Here is a 25087-nt window from a genome sequence, read left to right as displayed (position 1 = left end):
AAATGATGGGACATGTGTTCACTAGCGTTCTTTAGTGGGGTGAAATCCCATAGAGATAGTGAGCAATATCTGATTGCTTAGGACGAGTGATTTGGGAATGTGAACTTATTTAGTTATTTAATATATCAAGTATTTTTCATTTTTTCAGACTTGTATACAGAAACCTTAATTATGGCAATTATTTTTCACATTTTCAGTCTTGTATAGAGAAACCTTAATAGAATAGATATTAATATAGAAGTCTTTTAAAAATATAAAAATTTATTGAATTTTCATAGGATGTTCAATTTTATAGAATAAAATATATTTTTAATTGAAAGTCTTTATTAAAGGAATATCAACTAATTTTTTTCCACTTAATTTGAATTTTAATTTCAAATAATTGAAATGGTCCAATTTAATTGCAAGATTCCTGCAGTTGTTTTGAGGAGTATTGTATTATAGAAAATATTCATAAGTACATCCCTAACCTTTTCCTAAATTCAAGTAACAATGTTATCAACTTACATTTTGCCAATCTTCTGGTTCCTCCTTCTTAATTTCCTTTATCTTTTTTACTTCTTCGGCTTTCTTTAACTGTTGTTGCGCTGTTTGATATAAATTACATGGTTTTATTTGTACGAATTGCATCGGATTGTAGGACGGCGGTGGCGGTGTTGGACGCGTAACACGAGCTTTAGCCACATAGGCAGTAGGATCTGGTGATGTTATGGCCTGAAATTAATTCAATTTATTAGCGAAGCAATAATTAATTTGGAATTTTTTTTTGTTCACTGTGTATGTGGGCGAAATTCTTGACTTGACAATAATATTTATGCGACTTATACCTATTTCATATTATACTAATAATAAAGTTTTGCATTATATACATATTTATGTCTTCTATTATTTTTACAAAAAAAAAATATTCGTATATTCGACGTAACTATATATTAGAAATAAGAACGTTTTTCTAAGCACATGAATAACAAGAGACATCTACTTAGATACTCAATCGGTGAGTTATTGCAAGTTATGGTAATAAATGTGTTATGTGCTCCCCAATACGAAAACCATTCAATATGAATTGAATCGAACCAGGTTTAACATGTAGGCAGATTTAAGCTCCTTGGAATTGTACTTTACTGTTCCTTACTCGACAATAGGTGTTTGATGTATTTTATGCCGTTGCACTTTTGCATGTATGGCTTGTTATTTTTATTTTTTAATATTTCTGCTACTTACTAATTTAAAGTCATCATTTTTTACTCATCATAGCTACCGTTGTTGACGGAAGTACAGCATGGAATTTGCTAGCTGACTAAAATGCCTACACCTACCTACCTACCTCTTACGCTCGATTTCATACTAATGTAGAAAAAAGGAACTGAAGAAAAAACCTTTAGATGGAAGAATGTCTGTGATTGCAGCGCCAAAAAGAAACCTATTAAGTATGTAAAGAATAAAAATAAAAAGTGCAAAAAAGGCATAAAAACCATGCAGCTGAATATTGCAATGGAACGTGCTTTCATAGGTTTTAAAGGTACATTTATGTATTTCTAGTTAATATTGTCTAAGGGAAAAAACCTTAAGAAAACTTGGTGTCAACTTAGTATTGGCAATTCAAAGACTTACAGCATTGTTGGAAAAACAAATAGAAAAAAATTTTAATAATCAACCACCACACTTTGTCTTCAATGGCAGTTGATGATAATGAAGTGCAGTGTAAGATGATGATAATGTTGCTCACAATGCACTGTGCCTTCATAACATACACATACGAGTATGTATCTGAGACGGCCCGTTTGGGTTGACGGACCTTATAGACTATGGCCACTTATTAAGTTGGCTTTAAATAAGTATTCGAACTTAACTGTGGTTTATTGACTTTTAAAATAATTATTTATTCTTTTTTATTTTAAATTCTTTTTTTTTTGTTTTTGTTTTTATTGCCGTTTTGAGGTTGTTGCTGCTATTAAGTGTAAACTTTATGGTTTTACAATTATTTTACATTTTGTAGATGTTAAAGATATTCAATAAATATTTATTTTTATGTTTAACAATAGTGCGAGAGATAAAATAAAATTTCTACAGAGTTCTTAAAAACATTTCAACAGTCCATTTAGAATTTTTGTGGCTTTAACAGATGAGTAAAATGAATTAACGAAAATGTAATTAGAAATAAAGAGTAATAAATTGTTATTAATGAGTTTTTAATAGATAATAAAAAGTTGTTAACACGAAATTCTAAAGATATTGTAACTAACCAACGGGTTTAGACAAGGTACAAAATTCTGATATACGCATTTATTATAACAAACATTATAGAGGCGCTGGACACAAGTCACTCTTTTGTCAGCTTTAAAAACTAATGAACTTTAAGGAAAAATAAATTTAAAAAAATAAGTCACTTAGTTTTCTAGGCATAGATTATTTGTTTAGTGTTACTGGATCTAGAAGTCAAATGTTTAATAACATATACAGTAAATCTCCATTAATCTGAATCTCCGATAATTCGGATTCTTTGAAATGCGGACATTATTGCAAAATATAAAATATGCATTATATACCTTGAAGTCCGGATTGACCACTGATTCACTTATCCAAATCACATGTTGTTACCATATTTGCTCTAAAGCCTACTGACTCGACATCTAAATGTTTTAGTAATCCGAATTGACCTCAAATATTAATATATATAGATAAACCGATGTTTACTGTATATTACTCGAATATAGCATGTAAAATTATAACATTAATTAACTTATATTGAATCAATTGATATCTGTAAACTCGCTGACAACGTAAGAAGATAAATAAACTGTTTTAAATGATTCAGTGATTCGGTAATGGTTTAATAGATTATATAAAACACTAGTGTAATGCTATAATGATAATTATGTATATCTTTTATTTTTTAATGGAACAAATTGATGTATTCTACAACATGTAAATGTGTGTTATTTGATATTAGGTCAGATATTTGTTAACAATGACAATTTAAAAATGGTTTTTATGTATAAAAAACAATACTTGTGTTTTGTAAGTTATTCATATATTTCCATATTTTTTAAGGGTGTGACAAAGATTATATAAATGTTATATTTTCTCAATATAAAAATTAAGTATTCTCCTTTAAATATGAAATAAAAAACGAATATGACGAATATGAGTAACTAATTGTGTACTTTTCTTGAAATTAAGTTAAAAGCTTTAATATCAGATGAAGTACATTGCAAATGTTTCAATCAAAAACAAAGTAGTATTGTAGAAATACTAAATACAATAAAAGTGATTTAATTATATACTTAGGATGATATTTTGTAAATATAGACTCTATAGATATTCAGAGTATTAATGGTTAATTACTATAAAATAAACACTTTTAGTTAATTAAACGAAATGTTTCAGAGATGTGGTGGATTTTCTTCTTATTTTGAGATAAGAGGAGAGTTAGCAATTGTTAATACCTATTCAATGATTTCATCACATCTTGGTAACACAAAACGTTATCTCTTATACCACTCAGAGGCAGTTTTTGTTTGTATTATACATATAAATCTAGTGAATGAGGTGAGAATAGCATGCAAATCGATGAGTTTCGAATGAGCGAATGATCAAATCTGACAAAAAGTCTAATATCTCTAATAACCGGCAGAATTAGTTGTCCGTTTTGTTACATGTTTCTTTCCTTGCTTTTGTTTTACATTGAGAGTACACAAGTAGTTTTTTGTGTAAGTGCGGCGTAAAATGTAAACAAATAGATTACGAATGAGTGTATACTTGTATACTAAACAATTAAAATTATTTCATTTTGATATTGTTGCTTGTATTACATTTATAACTATATAGGAATAGTATGGCAGACAATGAATACACTTCGATAAAGTAAATGGTTGAATCTAAAAGCTAATACTAACGAGTTTAAAAGAATTCTGAAATTTATAATTATAACTGTAATAATTATATAACTATACTATTTCCACAGAAAAGACAAACTATCCAGGAAGAGAGTAGTCACGTCGATTTTTGTGGATTAGGATACTGTACCCTCCTTTCTCCCATAAAAATAAAGGAGAATCAAAACAAAAAGGATTATTGAGATAATATAATATAACTAACACAATCCAAATCACTTACTGAAACCTATACCAATAGAAGATGATATTAGGATTGCATGAACCTATCAAAAGAAAAGCTTAGAATCATTACAGGAATCCTAACAGGGTACTGTGAACTAAAATACCACCTGAGTATATGACTGAGTACATATACGAATACAAACTGTAGATTCTGCAAAGAAAATGAAGTGTCAACCGCATATGTGCTCTGCGGTAATGCACATATGAAATAGACTTTCGGGAATGTATACTCTTACGGAAGAGGCAATAAAACTCTACAAAATAGGGTCTATACTACTTTTTATTGACGCAACAGCGCTTAGAGACTAACTCTAAGCCCAGAAGGGGGCACAATAGACCCGACAGTCGCAGTGCCAAATCCCATAGCAGTAATAATATCCACAAAAATTGTTAATCTATTTTGATAGTTTTTGTGGCGGCGAACTTTCATCTTTCGTCTAATTAAAAGGAAGAATCCAGTTGTTTTTTTTTTAATGTTTATTTAATCTTAGGACCTTATATTAGTACTAAACATTATAATTTTGTCTTGACTTGTAACGCTTATTTGAATAGTGTCTTTTTAAGTGTACTATTAACAATATCTTTAAAAATGTGGTTACTTACCACTTTCTTGCCTAAACCATTTGTATTGCCATTGTGACCATTTGATGATGTAGTTGATGTTTGTGAAGTTGACATTTCACCATTGAACGATTCCTTGCCATCCATAATGTCACTGCAGAAATCCTTTTGTTCTTGTTGTATGAATTGTTGTGTTTGTGTTAGAATCGAGTCCTGCTGTTGTTCAGCTAGTGAACGCTCACATTCCGTAGGCATGACAAAAATTATCTCAAAATTTTTTTATAACAAAAAAATGATTTAAAAAATATTTCAAGCTTTGGCAGAGTTTTTAAGTATGGCGTTGTACTTAAAAGAATAAAAATCACGTCAAAATAAAAACTTATTAGAAGTCTAGATTTTTTTATTTTTTACATATATTTTATTTTTCTTTATTTGATTTTATTTATTCAAAATAAATTTTATTTTGAAAATCAATGGGCGCGTGCTAAGTTAATATGAAATATTTATATTTTCTTAGAGTGTCAATTTACACTTTGCCCACGCGAGCATTGCAGTTGAGGTCTTTTGTAGAAAAAGACTTTAGATTTCCTATATTTTTATTTTGAAGTTTTTTGGTATCTTTTGTGAGTAGCGCGCTGTCGGTGTCGAATTTCAAAACCTGTAAAGATACAAAAAGAAGATGATAGATATTAATTAAAATCGGTTTTATATTTAAATATTTTGTACTAAATTTGCTTTTTGTTAAAATGTTTTTTTCAAATTTATGCGGAAATATATTGCAGCTGGAGTCAGCATATATGTTGGGGCGGAGGAATGCGTGTGTAGGAGTCCTCCTGATTGAGTTTATTTTTTATGATTTTCGGATAGATCAATGGTTTATTTTATGCAAATGTGTAATACATATGTAAAGTGGTAATAATAAGGTGTCAAATTCAGAAATAATTATAGCTGGTAGTTTATCAAGTGTTTTTGGCTCTTTTGTCATATTAAAATTGTTAATTGACAGATAAATGCATAAATTAACAGAAAAAAAATATTAATAAAAAATAAAAATTGTTTTATTAAAAGTGAAGTACTTTTTCTTGTATTTACGTTTGACATAAACACATTAAAAACAGTGAGTTAGGTAAAGTGCTTGAATGGCGAAGAGTTATCATTTCGTTAATTAAATTTTTTGAAAGTGCTCTATTATTGTGCTCTATCTATTATGTTCAACGCATAGAATATTTGAAATTGTTTATTTGATGACATAGAAAAATATATTTAATATTTACACTAGATTAAGGTAGGTAATCTTCTAATACTTGTAAAATACCCTGAATGGTTTCTAATAGTCTAAAGATTTATTGGACAAATACTAGTAAGCAAAGACATTTCTATTCTGATTCTATCTGAACAATTTAGATATTAAATAATTGTCTAGACTAGGTCTTTAGTTTTTAAATATATTTTAATAATCTAATAATATATGATATATAGATAGAAGTTAGCAGAGCTGTGTGTTTTTAATGCAGTAGAGTAATGGTCATCAGCTTATATCTGGTGCAAACAGAAATATAGATATTCTGCCATTCGAAAGAAAATCAAATAAACCCTCGAAAAAGATTTTACCTGTGCTTTTGTAAAATGCAAAAGTATGGAAACTATTACAGAATAATATAGCAGCATCGATAATGTTTCACCGAAAACTTTTTCTTAAGATTTGAGATCCTCTATGAGTTGTCAATGTATGACCTATATCATACATTACACCATATTGACATCATTCAGCGAATTAACATGTAATGGCTTTGCTGGATGGGTTATGTCATGAGAATTAATAACGATGCTGTACTGAAAAAGATATTTAAACTGACAATTGGAGGAAAAAGGTGTATCAAAAGACCATGCATCCGGTACAGTGATTAAGTTGAGAAGCACTAACCGTGTATGAAGTACAAGACTTGGGAAGACGTACACTTAGTAAAAGGCGACTGGCGTAGAAAACTGTGTTAAACAAGAACCCAATAGTGGATTGTTATGGCCAAATAATTAAGCAAGTTAATAAATAAATAAACATCTAAGCCTTGAAAATGAAAGTAATCTCTTAAAGAAAAACTATATAGGAAATAGAGAAAATAATAAAAATTTTATTTTGAATTCTAGTGATGTGTGTAAATTTGTATTTATAAAATATATAACAGAAGTAAAATAATTTTTCTTACTATTCTAGCAAAAATATAAATTACGGTTGTACTTCATAAATTAAATTTAATTGTTACAACAGCTATGGTCATTGGGGTCAATTGTTTGTGAGTAAACAATTTTAAACAATTTACTGCTTTAATTGCTACTAAATAAATATGTATGTGAGTGTTGTGGTTTTGTCTGAGTAACGTTGTACACATATTTTAATGTAATTAAAAATAATTTCATGATTTTTTTCTTTCTAAAATACTATCGTAGTTAACAATTTTAGAAATAATTCTAGCAGTTATGATAACCAAGTTAATTAGTGGCCTTAATTGCAATTTTACAGATGTTGACGCATTACAAATTGTTTGCAATTCTTGGCTAGAAAGGGTTTCAGAAATTCTTAGAAGAGCTATAAAAAAAAGAAGATTTTCTGTGTGCAGCTCTAATAACTACGAACATACTTCTAATTCTATTTGAATGAGAAAAAAGAAAAAGAAAATATTGTAAATAATAAAAAAAATGTCATTTAACAATTAGAAAATTTTTCTATTTCTTCGACTTGTTAAACATTTAAATAATGATAAATATTTTCCATTTCAAAAGTTCAATTTAAACGCTAATTATACAATAGATAAAAAAAAGATACACACTCAAAGGCTCTGCCAAGAAAGATATAAGGAAATGAAAGTGTATAAAGCGCATGTATGTAAACATGTTTATATATATGCAGTTTGCTATGCGGTTCAAACTTATTAAACATAAACGTTTCATCGGTTCCATCTTTAGTCAACTCTTTGGCTCGTTAAGAATCCGGCTCCTCCGCAATTGCGCCACTTATTATTACAGCTTTAATCATTTTGCAGCTACTGGTGATGAGCAGGCAGCTCTGCTGTCTTATCATCATTTCAAGAAAAAATTAATTGAAATGAATATTAATCTGATATTATTTTTTTCTTGTTTAATTAATTGTTGTTTGGTTTTATTTTTATTGCTTATGTAAGTGATCTTGTTAAAGTTTAATTGTTTTTATACTTGCTTTCAAAAGAAGCCGCCGCTATCAAAGCATCCCTAATAAAATTAATTTGTAAAATAGAAAATGTTCTGAAGTATCATATATTCGATGTGGTTGCTGATTAATGTCAAGAAAGGTTATTACAGAAATAAAATTTACATTTCTAAATTTTTTTTGGGTGATAAGGATGTAATACAAAATATATTTTTTATAATTTTACTGTTTGAAGAAAAGTTTGTGAAATGTTTTAAAGATAATGTAAATCTTCAATTAATTAGTAAAAAAATTTATTTTTATATATTTTATTGGATGTTAAAGGGAATTCATAATTTTGATTTAAAAATTCATATAATTGCATTTGAAAAATAAAAGTTGTTGAGGTTTATTTTTACATTTAAGGCACAAATTATACATCTATGATTGCAGAACATAAAGATATTTTGAGACTCCCTCACCCTCTTAGAGAAATTATGTTAACTTTGTTCAAGAATTATAACTAAGATGGTAGTCTCTAAAATAATATCAGTTCTTTTATGACACTAGGCTGTTAAGTAACGTAAAGCTAGACTTTGCCTATCCCATTGCTCAGCTGAAACGAGCATGATCAACAAAAGGAGAGCGACAGCTGAACATAATTATGCCACTATGCAGACTATCTAAATCCTAAGCTAAGCACATAGGTATATTCTTCTTTAACTCAGTCTATTTCTAGTCTAGAAATCAAGGAAAAACCAATATTTCAATTTGATAATCAAACTTTTGTCGAAAATTACGACAAATGTGGATTTGAAATGGCTTTTAGGAAAGTCTAATTATTTCTGCTTACCTCTTCTAACTCTGAAAAAACGCAAAACAATAATATTGATTCGTTTAAACAGAGAAAAGGGATGGATAAGATATTTTAAATAAACAAACACATTGTATATACATTGTGACCGAAAAGCTTTCGGAAATTCTCATTTAAAATTCGCGCGCTGTATATTTTTCGATATTTTAAGTTTATGTAGTTTGGCAGCACTGTCCTTAATTACTATGCCAAAAATGAGCGCGATCTGTCAGACAGTTCGTTTACGGCAGCTGTTGAAACCAGTTCACCTCAGTAGTGCGTTGCGAAAAAAACAATGGAAAAAAATATTGAACAAAGAGTTTGCATCAAATTTTGTTTTTCGAACGAAATTTCGTGTGCAGAATCGTTGCGAATGCTACAAAAGGCTTATGGGGAATCAGTTTTATCGAAAACTCAAGTTTATGAGTGGTACAAAGCCTTTCAGGACTGTCGTACGACCGTCGAAGACATGCCGCGTTCTGGACGACCTTCGACCTCTACCACCGACGAAAACATTGAAAAGGCAAAGGAAATCGTGTTCAAAAATCCTCATGTGAGTGTTAGAGAGATAGCACGAGAGCTAGGCATCGGTCGTGAGATGGCTCGTTTGATTTTGGTGGACAATTTGTGTATGCGACGTGTCAACGCCCGGCTTGTTCCGATTCACCTCAATTTGTTCAACATTATCAACGATTTTAAGGCCAAACATTCAATAAATACCATCGAACAGCCACCGTATTCACCTGATCTTGCACCGTGTGACTTTTTCCTGTTTCCCAACCTCAAATTACCACTCAGAGGAACGCGTTTTGAATCCATAGAAGACGTAAAACAGAATTCGCAGAGGGAACTCAAAGCCATACCGGAAAGCGCCTATAAAAAATGTTTTGATGATTGGAAGAAACGTTTGCATTTGTGTATCGCTTCTAATGGAGCATATTTTGAAGGAGATAAAATAAATATTGATGAAGATTAAGAATTTTGCGTTTTATTTATTTATTTCCGGAAACTTTTCGGTCACAATGTATAATTACTTTTGTGAAATAACAATGTTATAAAGATTCCTGGCAAAGAAGGGGATGTCCCAGGACCTTAGGTCTGCAAAGTGACAAATAGCTTCACAAATAACTTAATATGTGAATAGAAGAAGCAAAGTCTACGGCAGTCAAAAAGATTTGTTGATTCTGAACACATCAAAGTTGACGCTATCTTTAATCTTAGCAGAAATTATATTAATCTCTACGGAGAATTACTTACAGAAGAATGAAACATCGGAACATTTTCTATGCAACTGCCTAGCAGCGGTTAGACGTAGACTTGATTACCTTGGGAGCGGGATTTTAGTTCCAAATCAAAAAGGTAAAATTAAGCCCACAGCCATTACGAAATTTATAAATAGGCTAGAATTGTTTTAGTGTGGCATTTAGGCGCAGAATAGATCCTGTGCATTGATGGACCAATAATAATTAATTACTAATAAAAATATATTTTTTCGGTATTTGAAAAAACATTAGCTGAGTTTTAACGCTTATAACTCTTATTGCAATACTCCATATAAAGTAAAATATTAGTATCACAAATTTAGGAGCTTCGGTCTTTCACTTGTTTCCGATTTCTCGAACTGGATGGTTCCTGAGTTATAAAACAACATTTTTTGTTTTGATTTAATGATCTATTTCAAAAAAAAGTGATAACTGTCCGTATGTATGAGAATATTTCCTTAACTATCAATTTTTTTTGCCAACACTTATAGAATTAGTCCATAAAAAATAATAGCAACAGTTGTTTTTAAAAATTTGTTTATCTAACAAATCTTTCTGCGTAATGTGCTTAAGATACATTTATTACTGATTTCTTTTTAAATGGAAATACTTTATTCTTCATCGCAATTTAAACATGCTAGCGCTAATTAGAAAATCAAGAGACCATCATAGAATGACTTAAGCTTAACTAACTCAACAAAAACCGCAGTAAATATAATAACAAGATCTATTTAAGAAATACTTTGTATCGTATTGTATCAAATGTATCTTTTGCTGATTCATGCTGTTGTAGTAGCTTTTGCTGCCAATTTTCTTAACCATAAGATACTTTTCTTTTTACGTAGAATTAAAATGCAGTTGAACTGACTCGCAAAGTTATTATTATTATTTTTTTTTGTTTCGTTTTTTTGTTTTTTTTTTGTTGTTATATATATAGTAAAGATATAATGTTGTCCATTGTAATTGTAGTTTTAGATCTTATCAATTTATTTATTTTTTATATTTTTCACTTAAGTTACGCAGCGGCATATTAAAGTGAACACTTGTTGGTATTGTTGGCTACAATTGTGTTAAATACGGTTGCTGCTACTACTGTTTCGTTGTTAGAGAGATGCAGATACAGATACAGATATAGATAAAGAAATATGACTACGAATGTAACTGTATTTTCGAGTTTGTTATTATACGTATATTTGTTATTGTAGGAAAAGCTTATTTTTTTCCTTTTTAAATTAAAATTTTCATTTGGTTTTATTTTTGTTATTGTTAAAATTTTGTAGCTGTTAATCAACTTGAGCTGCTGTTCGAGTTTGTTTATGCTTACATTGTTTTTATTTTAGTTTTTGTTGTTGTTGCTGTAAATATTATTGTTTATGAGCACAAGATGCTTGTTGTCCACACTTTCATTGCCCACAAGTCCAAATCATAATTTTTATGAGCTACATTTTCTAAAACGTATATAGTTTGTTGGATAAGGTGTTTTTTATTTCAATGGAACAAGTCATTTGAGTTGGACACAAATGAAAGTAAAATTATGTGAGCATTAAAAACGTCATCAATCAGTTATAGAAACAGAATAGTAATAAAATAAAAATAACAGAAAAATATATTTTTATTTAATTAAAGAGAAAAAGTATAAATGGAAAATATATAAGGAAACTTGAATCAATATAAGAAAAAAAATTAAGCAAATATGCTGAGGCACAACCATAGAGCAGCACCATCTAACGTTAAGGATGTTTCAATTTTAAGTGGTCACGAAGAAAATAAAACATTTTATATTGGAAGGGGTATGTACTTCAAAATCTATCAAGATGGTGGGCATTAAAATAGCGAATATCCGAAAAAGACTTTCAGTCAAAAGGTCTCAAAAATCTTCGTCTTTAGTGTCATACACATATTAAATATAATACACTCTGACATATAGACACGAAATATGTATAGTCTATATAGCAAGTAGATTAGTTATTCTTTAGATAAGGATTTAACTTTGGCATAACAGATGAACTCTAAGTCATAAAGTGTTAGCGCAATTTTTTGTAACTTAAAAAGTTTAACGTTGACTTTATCGGTAGGAAGATGAATCAAAAAAAAAAAAAAAAACAATGTAAGATAAACCAACGTTATATAGATAAATTTAAGGCGGGTTTAAAAAAAAGACGATCCACAGATCTATTAATAGAATCAATATTGACTTCGCATATCATTTCTAGCAATTTCGAAAAGTTTTTATTTGTTAAACAGCTATTCTTTTATTATTGTTTATGAACTAATAACTTCGGAATAAAACGCAGAGCCTTTATTTGCATAAAGAAATTTGTTGTTTCTTTTTTTAACTTAAACTTGCGATAATTTTTACCGAAGCATGCATTTTTTACCGAAAAATCACTTATATTATAATTTAATAGATTAGTGAACTATATGCAATCATAAACAAAAGAGTTGTCTTTGAAAAAAATTAAATAAGTAGTTTCAATATCATTATTTATAGTGGGTGCCCATGAATAGAATTACTTATAGAATTACTTATAATGACTTTATTTTCACTAATAATTGTTTAAATTTAAAAACACTTACAACTCAAAATAACTTCTACCTGAAATATTGAATATAAGAATTTAAACATCGCATTCTTAAAACAAATCCAATATAGGATTCAGATCATGCCAAAACCTTAGTATTTAAAATTAGAAGTAAAAGATTACAGTGGTCTGGGCTTGCAATGCATCCTTACGGAAGTCACTAATTTGAAAGGCTGAATATCTACTGTTCAGTTGCGATTCTTTACCAACTGAAAAACTTTTTCATGAAAAAGAATTCTTTACAAAAACAATCTACTATGATGCCTTTAAGTGATCCTATGAATCAACGACAGAATATTTTTCGTTAAGGAGTTTTCAACTCCTGACCCAGATTAGAGCCTGATAAAGAATGTTACTATAAAACTTATCTTTCTCTAGCAACAGAAAATATTCTACCACCTGATACATATCCATCTAGTTGATGAACGTTTATACGTTATTCTCTCAGCAATATCATTTTAGTTCTTACTAGTCTATTACTTGTACAATTAGCAGTTCAACATGAATTAAATTTATTAATTTTTCCTTTTATGCATTTTAGCAAAATTATTTAAATTTCTTATTTAAAATTTTTTCTCTACACAGTTACTTTAATGGCTTAGTTAGTAGCAGGCTTAAAGCGGAAACATTGATAATGCTAACTGTAGTTTGGGTTAACTACTAAATATTCCAATGCATATTGTGCAAGCACATAGCACGTTAGAGCAGTCACTATTGCTGTAATAATTTATATTTTCCAAGCCATTGTATCTACAATCGTTTAACTTTCTTTGTTTACATAAAATTTTCAGCTTTTTGTATTTATATTTTTCCTTCACTTTTGCTTAAATTTTACTTTTAATTTTTCTATGGTTTCTTGGTAAGTTTTCTGTGGCAATTTGAATGTCATTAGCAGCGTGACACCTCAACATAATAATAGACTAAGTTAAATTTTATTTTATTTTTTCTTTTTCTTTAGATACAGTATAACTTTAATGCCTTTTTGTTTCACACTTTATGAACTTTTTATGCTTACGACCATTCCAACCTATGAAACAAACTCAAACTTAAACTCAAACCTAATATAATTTTAATTTGAAGTCACGTCAAATTGTTGTCATATATTTTGCGCTTAATTTCTATTTTTTATGTCACTTTCAGTTCAAATGACAGTTTTATGCTTCTTTTTTTGTCACTTTTTCAAGTTTTTTACTCTTACCACTGCTGCTGTTTGTCATTTTGCTAAACAGTTTTGACAATGATGATTATTTGACTGCTTAACAATAGCAACGGCAGCAGTATGGATACAAATTTGCATTAACAAATATCTTTCAAAAGGCACCGGACTCCTTGTTTGGGCTAAAACACAGCTTGATACTGATCAGTTTATATACATCACAGTTATAAACATAGCTGAGCTTGATTTGGTTTGAGACATTTATGGATTCCATTGTTGTTAGACACTTCAATCTTTTTTTCATTCTTTTGATAACATAATTATAACCTTTTTAGATTAAGTCGTTGATAAACTATTAACAATAAAAAAATGTATATAAATGGGTTGTTCATAGTTTCATTTGAAAAACGTGCTCAGCTCAAGCCATATAAATATAGTAAAAAACAGCAAACAAAAGTTTATAAACGATAGACATTTTCTAAGATCACTAAAATTTGTTTTAAGAAAAGAAAACTCTTAAGACTGATAATAATTAGTCATGTATTTAGAAAAAACCTTATGTATAAATAATTCATATAAAAATTCATAAAGCTTAAATGCAAATGAACTAGTTTCATTAAAGAAGCCTCGAGCAAAATTTAGCAACTTAATTACTTTTCGTCTCGAAATATTAAACAAAAATGTGAAATGTACATTTATTAAAACACTCTTTGGACTAAGAAAAAAGCATTCACTCCATATTTTTCGATTTTATTCTAACATCTGAAGCGCTGTTTTCCTTTTCAGCCTCGTAAAAATTTTTGAGAGGGACAACAAACTCGAAGCGAGAGAGTTGGGACGAATTTGTATGATATTTTCTAGCTATCTTTTTTACATTATTTTTTACAGAAATCAACCTAAGGTCCCGTTGGATTTGGATGTTAGTTACATACCATGGAGCGTTCACCATTTCTCGTACAGACTAAAATTTCTAAAAAATGTTGATGTTGGATGTTGTCGCTGTTCCCATAGTTCAATGCTATAGGTCCCATACTAGTTTTAGCACACTTTTGTATAAAATACGATAAGAATAAGAATTAAGAATAAAATCTTAATTTAAAAAAAAAAAAAGAGTAAATTGTAAATTATCAGGTCTTAAATCTTATATATCAACGAATTGTAAAATGTCAACATTATATGACAGAATACATATCAAATTTAAATTAAATAAAAATGATAACATAGAATCGATCAAACTTCCACTATTCGCTTTTAAAATATTTAAAGTTGAATATCATGGAATCAAAAAAAAAGAGAAAATACATGTTGTTATCAATAAATATGACACCTGGACACTGAAGTATTTCATATATACTTCACACAGCTTCTCATAAATTTTTTTAGACGAAATAAATACAAAATATATCTAAAATTTATATAAAATACATATGAAATTTATATATTTTGTCAGATATATAAAATTTATATAAAATACATATGAAATTTATATATTTCGTCAACAAATTGAATTTTTATTAATGAAAAAACAGTAAAAATACAAGAATGGAGTGAAGCAATGGAGTTAAGGCCTATGAAGAAAAGTGGTTGTGAAAGCACTAGTCCACTTAGGAGTCTCATGATATAAAAGCAGAAGAAGAAAATATTGTTTAAGAGTTCACTCCATTAAGTTCTTACTCCATTAACTATAATAAACAAAATTAAAATAAAGTTCTGAATTAATTAAAACATTTTATTTCAAGTTTTAATTTGCTTATATAAATCTCACTTTTACCTTTTGACATAAAGTGAATGGGTGAATTATATAGTATTATATATAATAATACTAGTTGATACGCTACTTAACCCCGCCCTAACAATCCTCAAGTCCACTTCTGGACTCTCAGGAAGATATGCTGATTTAAGGTCCGTCATCAACTAAACGACAAATAAATGGTATGATTTCTTAGCCTAGTTTAAGCCTAGTGTGGGGTAGAGATAAGCCCCCCCAGCCATTATAGAGTAAAAGTGCGTAATAGCACTAACTCAAGAAGAAGAATCAAGAATCAAGAAGATATGATAATACTACAGAAACCCTTCTAAAGACGAGCATGATTTCAATTTATTGGGCTGAGTAAAGCAAAGAGGTCTTCACTACGTTATATGGTACATAGCTTAGTTTTTCAAAGATCGATCTTTAAATTTGCAAACCTTATTGTTAACCGTCATTTGTCTATTCAATATAAAAATTGTAAGTTACTAGATTGAGTGCGTAGGTGTTTTTTACGCAGAAATATTAAACTATTATATTTTTTACAGTTAAGATACATTAAAAGAAAAACGTTATTAAATTATAACGTCTTACAACCATTCTTACAATCCTTAGATTTTTAATAGCATACAAAAATTAAAATATAAAAAAAAAACAGAGTTGAGTATTCTACAACGAATAGATATATAATCTGATATATTGATTTTTTTTTTATTTTACAAACTTAAAACTAATCTTATTTGTAATCATGACAGCATCGATTGCATGTTTTAAAACTTTTTTAATAAACCATTATTAAATTGCATATATATTTTTTTTAATTAGATGAGTAACTCACTGAGATCATTTATTATTGTATTAAATATTGAATAATATGAGTAATTTTTTAATTAAATATAAAATATAATTATATTAATATTACGAAAACATGGAGATGAATTTAAAAAACAAAAGTTTAACAAAACTACTTTTACATTCCGATTTCAAATTTAGAGAGGTTTACATATTTATTTTAATTGATACATTTTAAATAAATATATTATTTGTTTTGACTTACTTGGGTACGTAATTTTTTAATTTCATATATATAATAATAGTAGTGCAATTATAAGTAATTACCTTTAATAAGTAGAATTGATTAGCGTCTGAAAATAAAAAAAAAACAAAATACGTTTAGATATTTTAATGTATATATAAAATAATATATACATATATGGTATTAAAATCCATATACATATAAACGGTTTTATAAAATTTTAAAATTAGTAAAAATTCCTTATATAAATAAGTGAACTAAAACTTTTTATATTAAGTAAATATTTAGTGGGTAAAATAAAATAACGCCTGTACTTTCCTAAATTTAATCATATATAAATATAATAAAAAAATCCCTAGAAATATATTTATATTATATGAACGCTAAATGCGTTGGCAAAGACGGTGAAATTCAAAGACTTCTGTTTGAGTACAAAAGAATTATGTACGTCTTGTATAAATATTTTTTCAAGATTTTTAAGTAAGATATCAATTTTTATCTCGAAACTATACTAAATTCGGTCTTGGCTTTGCTAATGATTTTCAAAGAAGTTAATTAAATAAAAGCAGTTGATACAGACACAGAAAATTTAGTTCTTAAGAAAAAATTGTCACTTTTTAAAAGTTAAATTATTAATTATTTTATTAATTTAATTTAAGCTTTTCAAACTATTAATATAAAAAGTTAACTAAGCTTGTGATAATATTTGTAATAGCAAAGACATCGGAAACAATGAAAACTATATATTCTTGATCAAGACTAAATTGATTTTGTTTTAACAATATAGGTATATGGTACCAAAAAAATTTTTTTAAATAGTTTTAAGTCATACTGGTATAGAGCGGTGGCGACCTAATGACACGGATGCCACAAGTGGCACGTATTAAAATTCCGTGTGGTGTTGCACTCTTCAAATAGTACAGTATGAGCACATGTGCCCAATTTCATGTTAGAGGTTAGACAATTTATTGTGATATCAAAAATAAAACAATTCTTTTTATCTATCTTTTATCTCCAACACAATTTGTAATAGAAGATGAATAAATTCTAGTATTTGCCACGTTTTTGTAAATACGTTCGCAATTGCTATCTATCATTCCTGCAGGAATTGCTTTGGTGTAGTAGATAAATACAATCATCTCCGAAGTACAAAAATATACAACAATAGGCATCAAGATATTTAAGACATCAAAAGTTATTTAAGAAACTTAAAGCTGATTTATCAATTATACTATTCAAATAAATCATTTATAAACATATTCAGAGTTTTTGACGGAATGGTTTTTTGGTAGACTTCCGTTCTGTTGTTTTATAATATGTATTTCGATAAATAAAATGATATGGCAGGAGGGCATCCTTTCATTTATTTAATCAAAGAATTATCTTTCAAAATTAATGCATTTTAAAATAAAATATTTTGAATAATATGTATATATATTCTAATTAATTAAATTTATGTATTTAATCACTTTACAAACAAAACATAACAATTGTTAGTAGCAAAACCGAAGTTGATCAATTGAGCTTGTCTGCTATATAATCTAGGAGCTCAATTTATTATTAAAATAATTTTTTAGCTTTTAATATTACTTTAAGAAAATATGGTTCCCAGATAATTTAAAAGTATTATTACAAGCGACGCCCAAGTAGAGATCTTATCATCAGAGAAAAGTTAGAAACTGAAAAAACAATTACAATGAAGAAAATGAAATAAAAAAAAGAATCCTTTTAAAAGTTAGACAGATTCGAATATTAAAGAAAATACAACAACAAAAATTTATTTAATTTATTGAAATTTGTCTAACCATACAACGATGTTCAAGTTTTGCAAAGTACTCATCATTAGTGGTCTTAGGAAATATTCGAATTTATTAATTAGTTTATAGTCCGTATATAATTTATTAAGACTGTAAGTGCCATGCTTACAAGTCGTGCCTGTCAAATAAGAAGCGATGACAAAGATAGTTTTCAGAAAACAAATACGATATTTGTAAATTAGATTTGTGTGGACTTTTTAAGAAAGTACCACATATGCAACATAATTACAACTAATACCTAAACTTCAACCTTCTGCATCGATAATTCTCCTGGATAATATGATTTTGAGATCTCTTAGCGTAGCAATTATTGAACAGATTAGGAAATGATCGGTGAAATATAAAGAAGGAAATTACCACATTTTTTAAAAGAGTAGAGAAATCACCAAAAAACGCATTATAAGTTTAAACTTAAACTGATAAAACTTGATTGGTAAATATTTTACCAAATAAATTTGTTTCAATTCAAGTATATAAACGATTTTAATCTAAATAAAATTGTTAGTAAATTCCGAATAACTCTATCTAAACGATTAGATAAAGTTTTTATTTGTTTCAAATTTTCTGATTTTTGTATCTTTTAACTATTTTTTTTTGTCAAAGTCAGAGATATAAATAAAGTTTTTGTATTTTGAAAATTTTTCACATTTCCGACACTCTCTTCCTAGTATACGAAACCGGAAGATTTATTTCTTTTTTGCGTAAATGAGTGTGGCTTACTTCTGTGATTCATACGAAACGTGTGAATAATCATTTTTTTTTAAAGTAAGTTTACTCTTTTCATTAATTTATATATATGCAAATATATTTTGTTAATTTCCTATTTAAAATTCTTTAACATGGTGACAATTTTAGTGATATAAAAAATGATTAATTATTTTAAAGTATACAAAAATTAACAAAACAATAATTGTTTATATTAGCGTTTTCAATATGTGCCAAAATTTAAGTAAACATTTTTATACTTAATAATGATTAGTTGTTTAACTTTATCGCTTTGAAGAAATCTGCAAAATAATTATGGCACGTATACGCAACGTTGACAAATTAAGATAAGTACAGTGTACGCTGTGTATAGATACGTTTTGAAAAAGCGCTGTTATAATTTTTAACACTTCGAAAAAACTGTAAAAAATGCATTAAAAATCAACACCTTCGACTTTTGTCCATTTCGCAAAATTAATAATTATAGTGAAAATAATGTGAATGCGAATGCGAAACGTCTAACAAAACGAAATGTTTGAAACGATTATGCAATATCTGTTGGAAAAGATACATTAAAATTACTATTATTGTTTGACAGCAATAACAATACGGTTAAATTACTAACAACTGCCACCAAATGGAGCAAAAATTTTACTATTCAACTCAAGTGAGCAGCAGTTATCAGAGTTACTAACAGCAGCAAGCACTGCGTTCACTCGCTGCTATTATGTGAAACACTGTACATTCATCTCATCTAAGTTTATGTTTACAAATGTTGAGTACGTAACTTGGTGTATCATTTAATGTAATCAGCAGTTTAAAGATTTATGCATAAATTGTATATATTACGAAGTTGTTTCAAAAACTTAAAATGTTACTGAGCAAAAATGCAATTTACGGTGTATCGCACACATTAACGAAATGAATAAATGGATAGATTGATAGATAGATAGATAGAAAGATAGATACTTGTAAGATGTTAGACATGTAATAAATATAATATGCATGTAATCGAATAGTAACACAATAATGTAACATAATAATAATAATAATTTGTTAAGAAAATTGAAAAAGTTATTTATAATAATACGACACATATAGGCTTTCGTTTTTTGTAGTCGATAAATGTCTATCGACATTTGGTACTTGATATTGAAATATATGTAGTTTGACTTGTCGATACGGATTATACGTCGCGTGATACGGATTATAGGTCAAATATGATATGTTAACTGTTGAACTATAAATAAATTGTCTTAAAATAACAAAAAAAAAAAATAAATAAAGAAAAGGATATAAAAGAAGTTTATTACGAATTTAAAACAAGACAAAGACAAGTCAGACTTTTTATATAGACATTTTTTCAAACAAAAACAAAATAAAAATGTATGTAATTTATGTAATACCAAATTTTTCAATAATATCTGTATTAACTGAACATTCACTATTTCTTGAATACTTTGAAATTATATCCTACAACAAAAATTCAGTCATACTACATAAAAACTAATTATTTGGCAGCAATGTTACTAGTTAATTGACCAATATAATTTTGTAGAGGCAATTATGCAATAGTTTAATGTTTTGTATTTCAAACACTCAACATGGCATGATTTTGGACAAGTAAAGAAAAAAAAAATTTCAAAAAAATTAGCATAAAACATGCAGAAAATTCATTTTCTTGAATGCAAATTACCTATTCTCCAATGCTATTCGCATTGGGCTATGGCGCGTACAGATACAAACGGATATGGATAATCGCTGGCAGATACGTACAACAACATAAAAACAACTGAAATAGTGACAATAAAGATAATAAAAAATGTATTTCGGCCGTAATTCAAGTGTTGTTAAATTAAATTATAATTATAATAATAAAGTTATAAAATTTAAAATGAGGTATATAAAAGATTATGTAAAATCTAATCACTCGAGTAGTTAGTTTTTTAAATATGGAGTCATTTGGACGTAAGGCAAATGGTAGTAGATAGACTACATGTATATAGTGTTTCTCACATGATACTATATAGTTGTATTGCTACAGATTTTAAATATCTTGGACTTTTTAGCAATTCTTTTCCATTCCTCACAATAATTGACAATTTATCAGTCATATCAGCAGCTTTAACATTATTAATTTACCACATTTTTGGTCTTCCAATAGATCGCTTATCTTCTGGTTTATCAAATTATTTTTATAGCTCATTCTTATTTCTTCCCTCCATATGTCCAGTCCGTTAAGTTACATATACTGCATTGTATTTATGCCATATTTATGATGTCACACACAACTTTCAATTTGTTCATTGAATATGATGAATATGGAATAGGTGCAAATGGATTAAAATTCATCTCGATTAGAATCTGCTATTATCCTTAATAACTTCTATACAGCTTTATCTTAGTCATCGAAATTTATTTTTAGAAATATTGAATTGCAGTTATATATAAGGAAGGGTGTCACTTATTTGGTCTGAGGGAAACTCAAAAATAAACAATCAATTATTATCAAACCTCTAAGATTTTGGTGGAGTTTTTGAGCTGCTAGCATCATTAGCCCATACTTTTACAAAAAAGAAAAATGCACGATTTCTAAGTTGTACGATTTCATATTTCCAAAAGTGTGGGAATATAATTTTAATAATAGTGACTGCATTCCACATTTCTAGAGCAACAATCGACTTATCACTAAGATGAGTGACCAAAGCTGCGAAGTTATCTTTTTGTTCAACTTGACAGCATTGGTTTATGCAAGTTAGGCAGCATCAATTTCAGCCTTAATAACGAACACCAAACGAAATATTTTAAGGCGAAAATTGAAAATCTAAGATGCAGTACCTCAGATGTTACTCTAATGCTCACACGTCCAAATTTATTTTTCATCAATAATGGCACTAAACCAGTAGTTCCCAACCACTTGTCCGCGATGTGGTTAAAAATTGTCCGTAAATCAAATTTAATAGGTAAGGATACATAGCTTGTGGTTTGTCCACTGAAACCTCTCTTATTAAAAAATAAGTACAAAAAATTTACAAGTAATTCTATACCTATTTTATACCCTCTATAATGTACCTATGTAATTCATTAAACCATATACCAGAGATACATAAAGCATATTAAAATAATCATAAAGTTTATTATTCTTAAACCTTGTCGTTCATACTAAAAACAAAAATATTATAATGGTCCTTGATCAAGATTGAGAACCACTGCACTAGACTAACTAGCGAATAAAAAAATCGATTTTTCATTTATTCGCATTTAAATATAAAATTTAATATTTCTTTTATTTACTGGTCATCTAATTTATTTATATTCGCTATACGATCTAGTAATTCAGATTTAGTTTGTTAGAAGAAAAGTTTTTCATTGTTCTATCAAATTTCACTACTGCGCAACTATAATTTAAATAATGTGTCTTGAATAATTCTGTGTGATGAAGTTAAAGTTAATTCTTTATGATTTAACGATACAAAACTAATAGCGATACGATTAAGAGTATCATTTGATAAAATTACTTAACACAACTTGTCCGAACCAAAACAATGTTATTACAAAAGTGTAAAAACTACATCTCTTGTGAGAAGTAAGATATATCTTTCCTAAAATCTACCTTAAACCATCTACTATAAATAAATATGGAAACAAATTAAAATTATCATTTAAAAAACAAAAATAAATAAAAACCAACTTATACCGCTTTTGGTTCAGTCCATATCCGAGCAACACATGAATTCAAAAAAGTAATTGCAACTGCATGAGTACCAACAATGTTGATGCGAGTTACTGCAATAATTCAAAATAAATTTCTTGCTTTATACCAACAATTTTGTTGTTGCATTAGGAATTATTGCAATTTGGATTCTTGAAATTTTCATTCAAAAAAAAAAAAATTTTAAAACAAAAAAAATTACTTTAAACGCAATTGCAGCCTCGAAATGAAATTGAAAACAAAATTGCAACAAAAACATTGCTTAAATTTATGGTTTTTTGGTGTTTGTTGTTGTTTATAAATTTGAAATATTTCCAACACATTCTGTTCGCACTTAGAATGCATTTTTTTTTAACAGTATAGCATAGATAAAGTAACTATGTCCAAAGCAATCTGGTATATCTGCGTGCATCCGATAATTTGCTGCACTGTCGGTATCTCCAAAAGTTTGTGGTTTCGTTTTACTTGCAAACTGCAAACTTCAACTTTTCTGTTTTCTGTGTGAATTTTGTGTATTTGAATTGCTTGAATTTTTTCATTCTCAGATTTTTAAAATTGCTACTTTCCATTAAAAACACTCAAGCTGCTAACTTTCGTGTTAATACAAACAATTATGTTTTCCTTTGATTTTCTATAAATTTTCATGATGCTGCGGTTGCATAAATTGCTTAAATTATTTTTGCTACGTAGATGTTTCTTTTTTTTTTTGCCATAATCTGAGATATTATCATTCTGCGGTAGAAAAATTAGAAGCGTTCTTTTTGTAAGAATGCAAATGATTTTAAATTCGTTTATTAAAATAAGTATTGGTAGCTAAATTGCTAAAAAATACGTGCCTAACACCTAAGAAGAACCTAAGATTAGATTGAATCAAAAAGTACAAAAAGCGAAGCAATGGGTTATTTTAAACTTTGCTACAACTTAAACACATTTTGCAATTTACATTTCTATTAAAAATTTGCTAACCAATTAGATTTTGAAATAAAATCATAAGTTTATATGACCGCTACATTCTGATCGAAAACATTTTTGTGAGTGATCTTCGCTTTAATTTATTATATATACTACACTTTGATATCTTGGTTGATTGGCTTGTTTAAGCGATGACCCTCTATGAGTACAATAAGCTATGCAGAAACGTTTATTGTCACATCCTCGTTGTCAATTGTTTGTGTGAAGAAACAGTTAAATTCAGTTCGTATGGTTTAGGAACCTCTGAAGATTTTATGTCTAGTATGTTTTTGTAATAAAAAATGAGATTCAAAAATATGGTCATTCAAAGTTAATTTAGTTGAAAATTGTTCTTCTTTTATTATTTTTTTTATAATTTAATATTTTCTTCCAAACATTTTTTACACATAATCGTTCTTTAAAATAAAGTTTTTAATATATTTTCGACCATAACGGACACAAATTTCATTAATATTCAAAATCTATTTTAGTACTAACAAATAGGTTTTGTTCCGTTCTCTCAAAAAACTAACCATCTTATTATGATAAACTATTATTTACTATCCTATACTACAAGTAAAGTAGGAATCAACAAATCTCCTTCTTTCCATGAGTTTTTCTTTTTATTTTTTGAAACTAAAAATCAACTCCGGAATTTATTGAAACAATTAGTAATAAAATATCTAAATCAAAAAATTTAAAATAGTTATTGTATTTATAATGTAATAATTAAATGTTTTAACCACTTAGCCCGTGAAATAATTATATTTATAATGTAATTAATTAAATTGCTCAATAAATAAATAAATAAATTATTAAATATTCTTATTATAGAAATATATATCTAATCTTAGTATAGAAATGGAATGGGACATTTTTACATACATTTTAGATATGTATATCTGGCACATCTACAAAAATAATTAATAAATATCTCTACAACCCTCTTAACATAAAACACAACAGTTATACGAAAGGTCATTAAGAATGACTGATATTTGGTATATAATTTACTAATATACTAATAAATTGGTATATTCCAATGCTACATTCTGAAGCACACATTTAATTAGGATTCCATCCATTCCCTGCAATAGTTATGAATAAATATCGCAATGGCCACCTTGGTATATGTTAATACGATAACAACTCTAAAAAGAATGTCTTTAACTGTATCGCTGTGTCCCATGGATTTATGATTGCCATTTTGATGTTAAATAGTTCAAACTAACCAACTTAATAGTGTAATAATTAATTTAGGTCAATCCGACGAATGTTTGAAAACCTTTTCAAAAAATATTATATGTGTTTCGTTTGTCTATTTTATGAAATGATAGATCCTAGTTTACTTAAAAACAAACCCATGTGCATCGTTACATCGATTCATGTCATCTGATTGATTGGAAATATATATCTACATAATA

At 28.0% G+C, this 25087-nt stretch overlaps 2 protein-coding genes and 1 long non-coding RNA gene across 5 annotated transcripts in view; 1 reads left to right on the top strand and 2 right to left on the bottom strand.

Annotated features, from left to right (window-relative positions):
- LOC119675009 (putative mediator of RNA polymerase II transcription subunit 26) overlaps positions 1–5100 on the bottom strand; it is a 42300-nt gene extending 37200 nt beyond the window's left edge. For all 3 annotated transcript variants that reach the window (XM_038086170.1, XM_038086172.1, XM_038086171.1), the window contains exons 1-2: positions 4725–5100; positions 508–714 (exon numbers count right to left, since the gene is read on the bottom strand). In XM_038086170.1, coding sequence (XP_037942098.1) covers positions 508–714; positions 4725–4937 — 420 coding nt within the window. In that variant the 5' untranslated portion in view covers positions 4938–5100. The remainder of the gene's footprint in view (positions 1–507; positions 715–4724) is intronic.
- The window catches only part of LOC119675015 (DNA cross-link repair 1A protein-like), a 367032-nt gene that overhangs the window by 203403 nt on the left and 138542 nt on the right, over positions 1–25087 (top strand). The gene's annotated exons all lie outside the window — the stretch shown is intronic.
- LOC119675028 overlaps positions 5126–25087 on the bottom strand; it is a 112918-nt gene continuing 92956 nt past the window's right edge. The window contains exons 2-3 of the long non-coding RNA XR_005252218.1: positions 16562–16587; positions 5126–5340 (exon numbers count right to left, since the gene is read on the bottom strand). This is a non-coding gene — a long non-coding RNA (uncharacterized LOC119675028). The remainder of the gene's footprint in view (positions 5341–16561; positions 16588–25087) is intronic.

The sequence above is a fragment of the Teleopsis dalmanni genome, chromosome 2 (assembly GCF_002237135.1).
Source record: "Teleopsis dalmanni isolate 2A chromosome 2, ASM223713v2, whole genome shotgun sequence".
In the NCBI taxonomy this organism is placed as follows: domain Eukaryota; kingdom Metazoa; phylum Arthropoda; class Insecta; order Diptera; family Diopsidae; genus Teleopsis; species Teleopsis dalmanni.
Note: the sequence above shows the minus strand (reverse complement) of the source record. Positions and strands in the feature narration are given on the sequence as shown.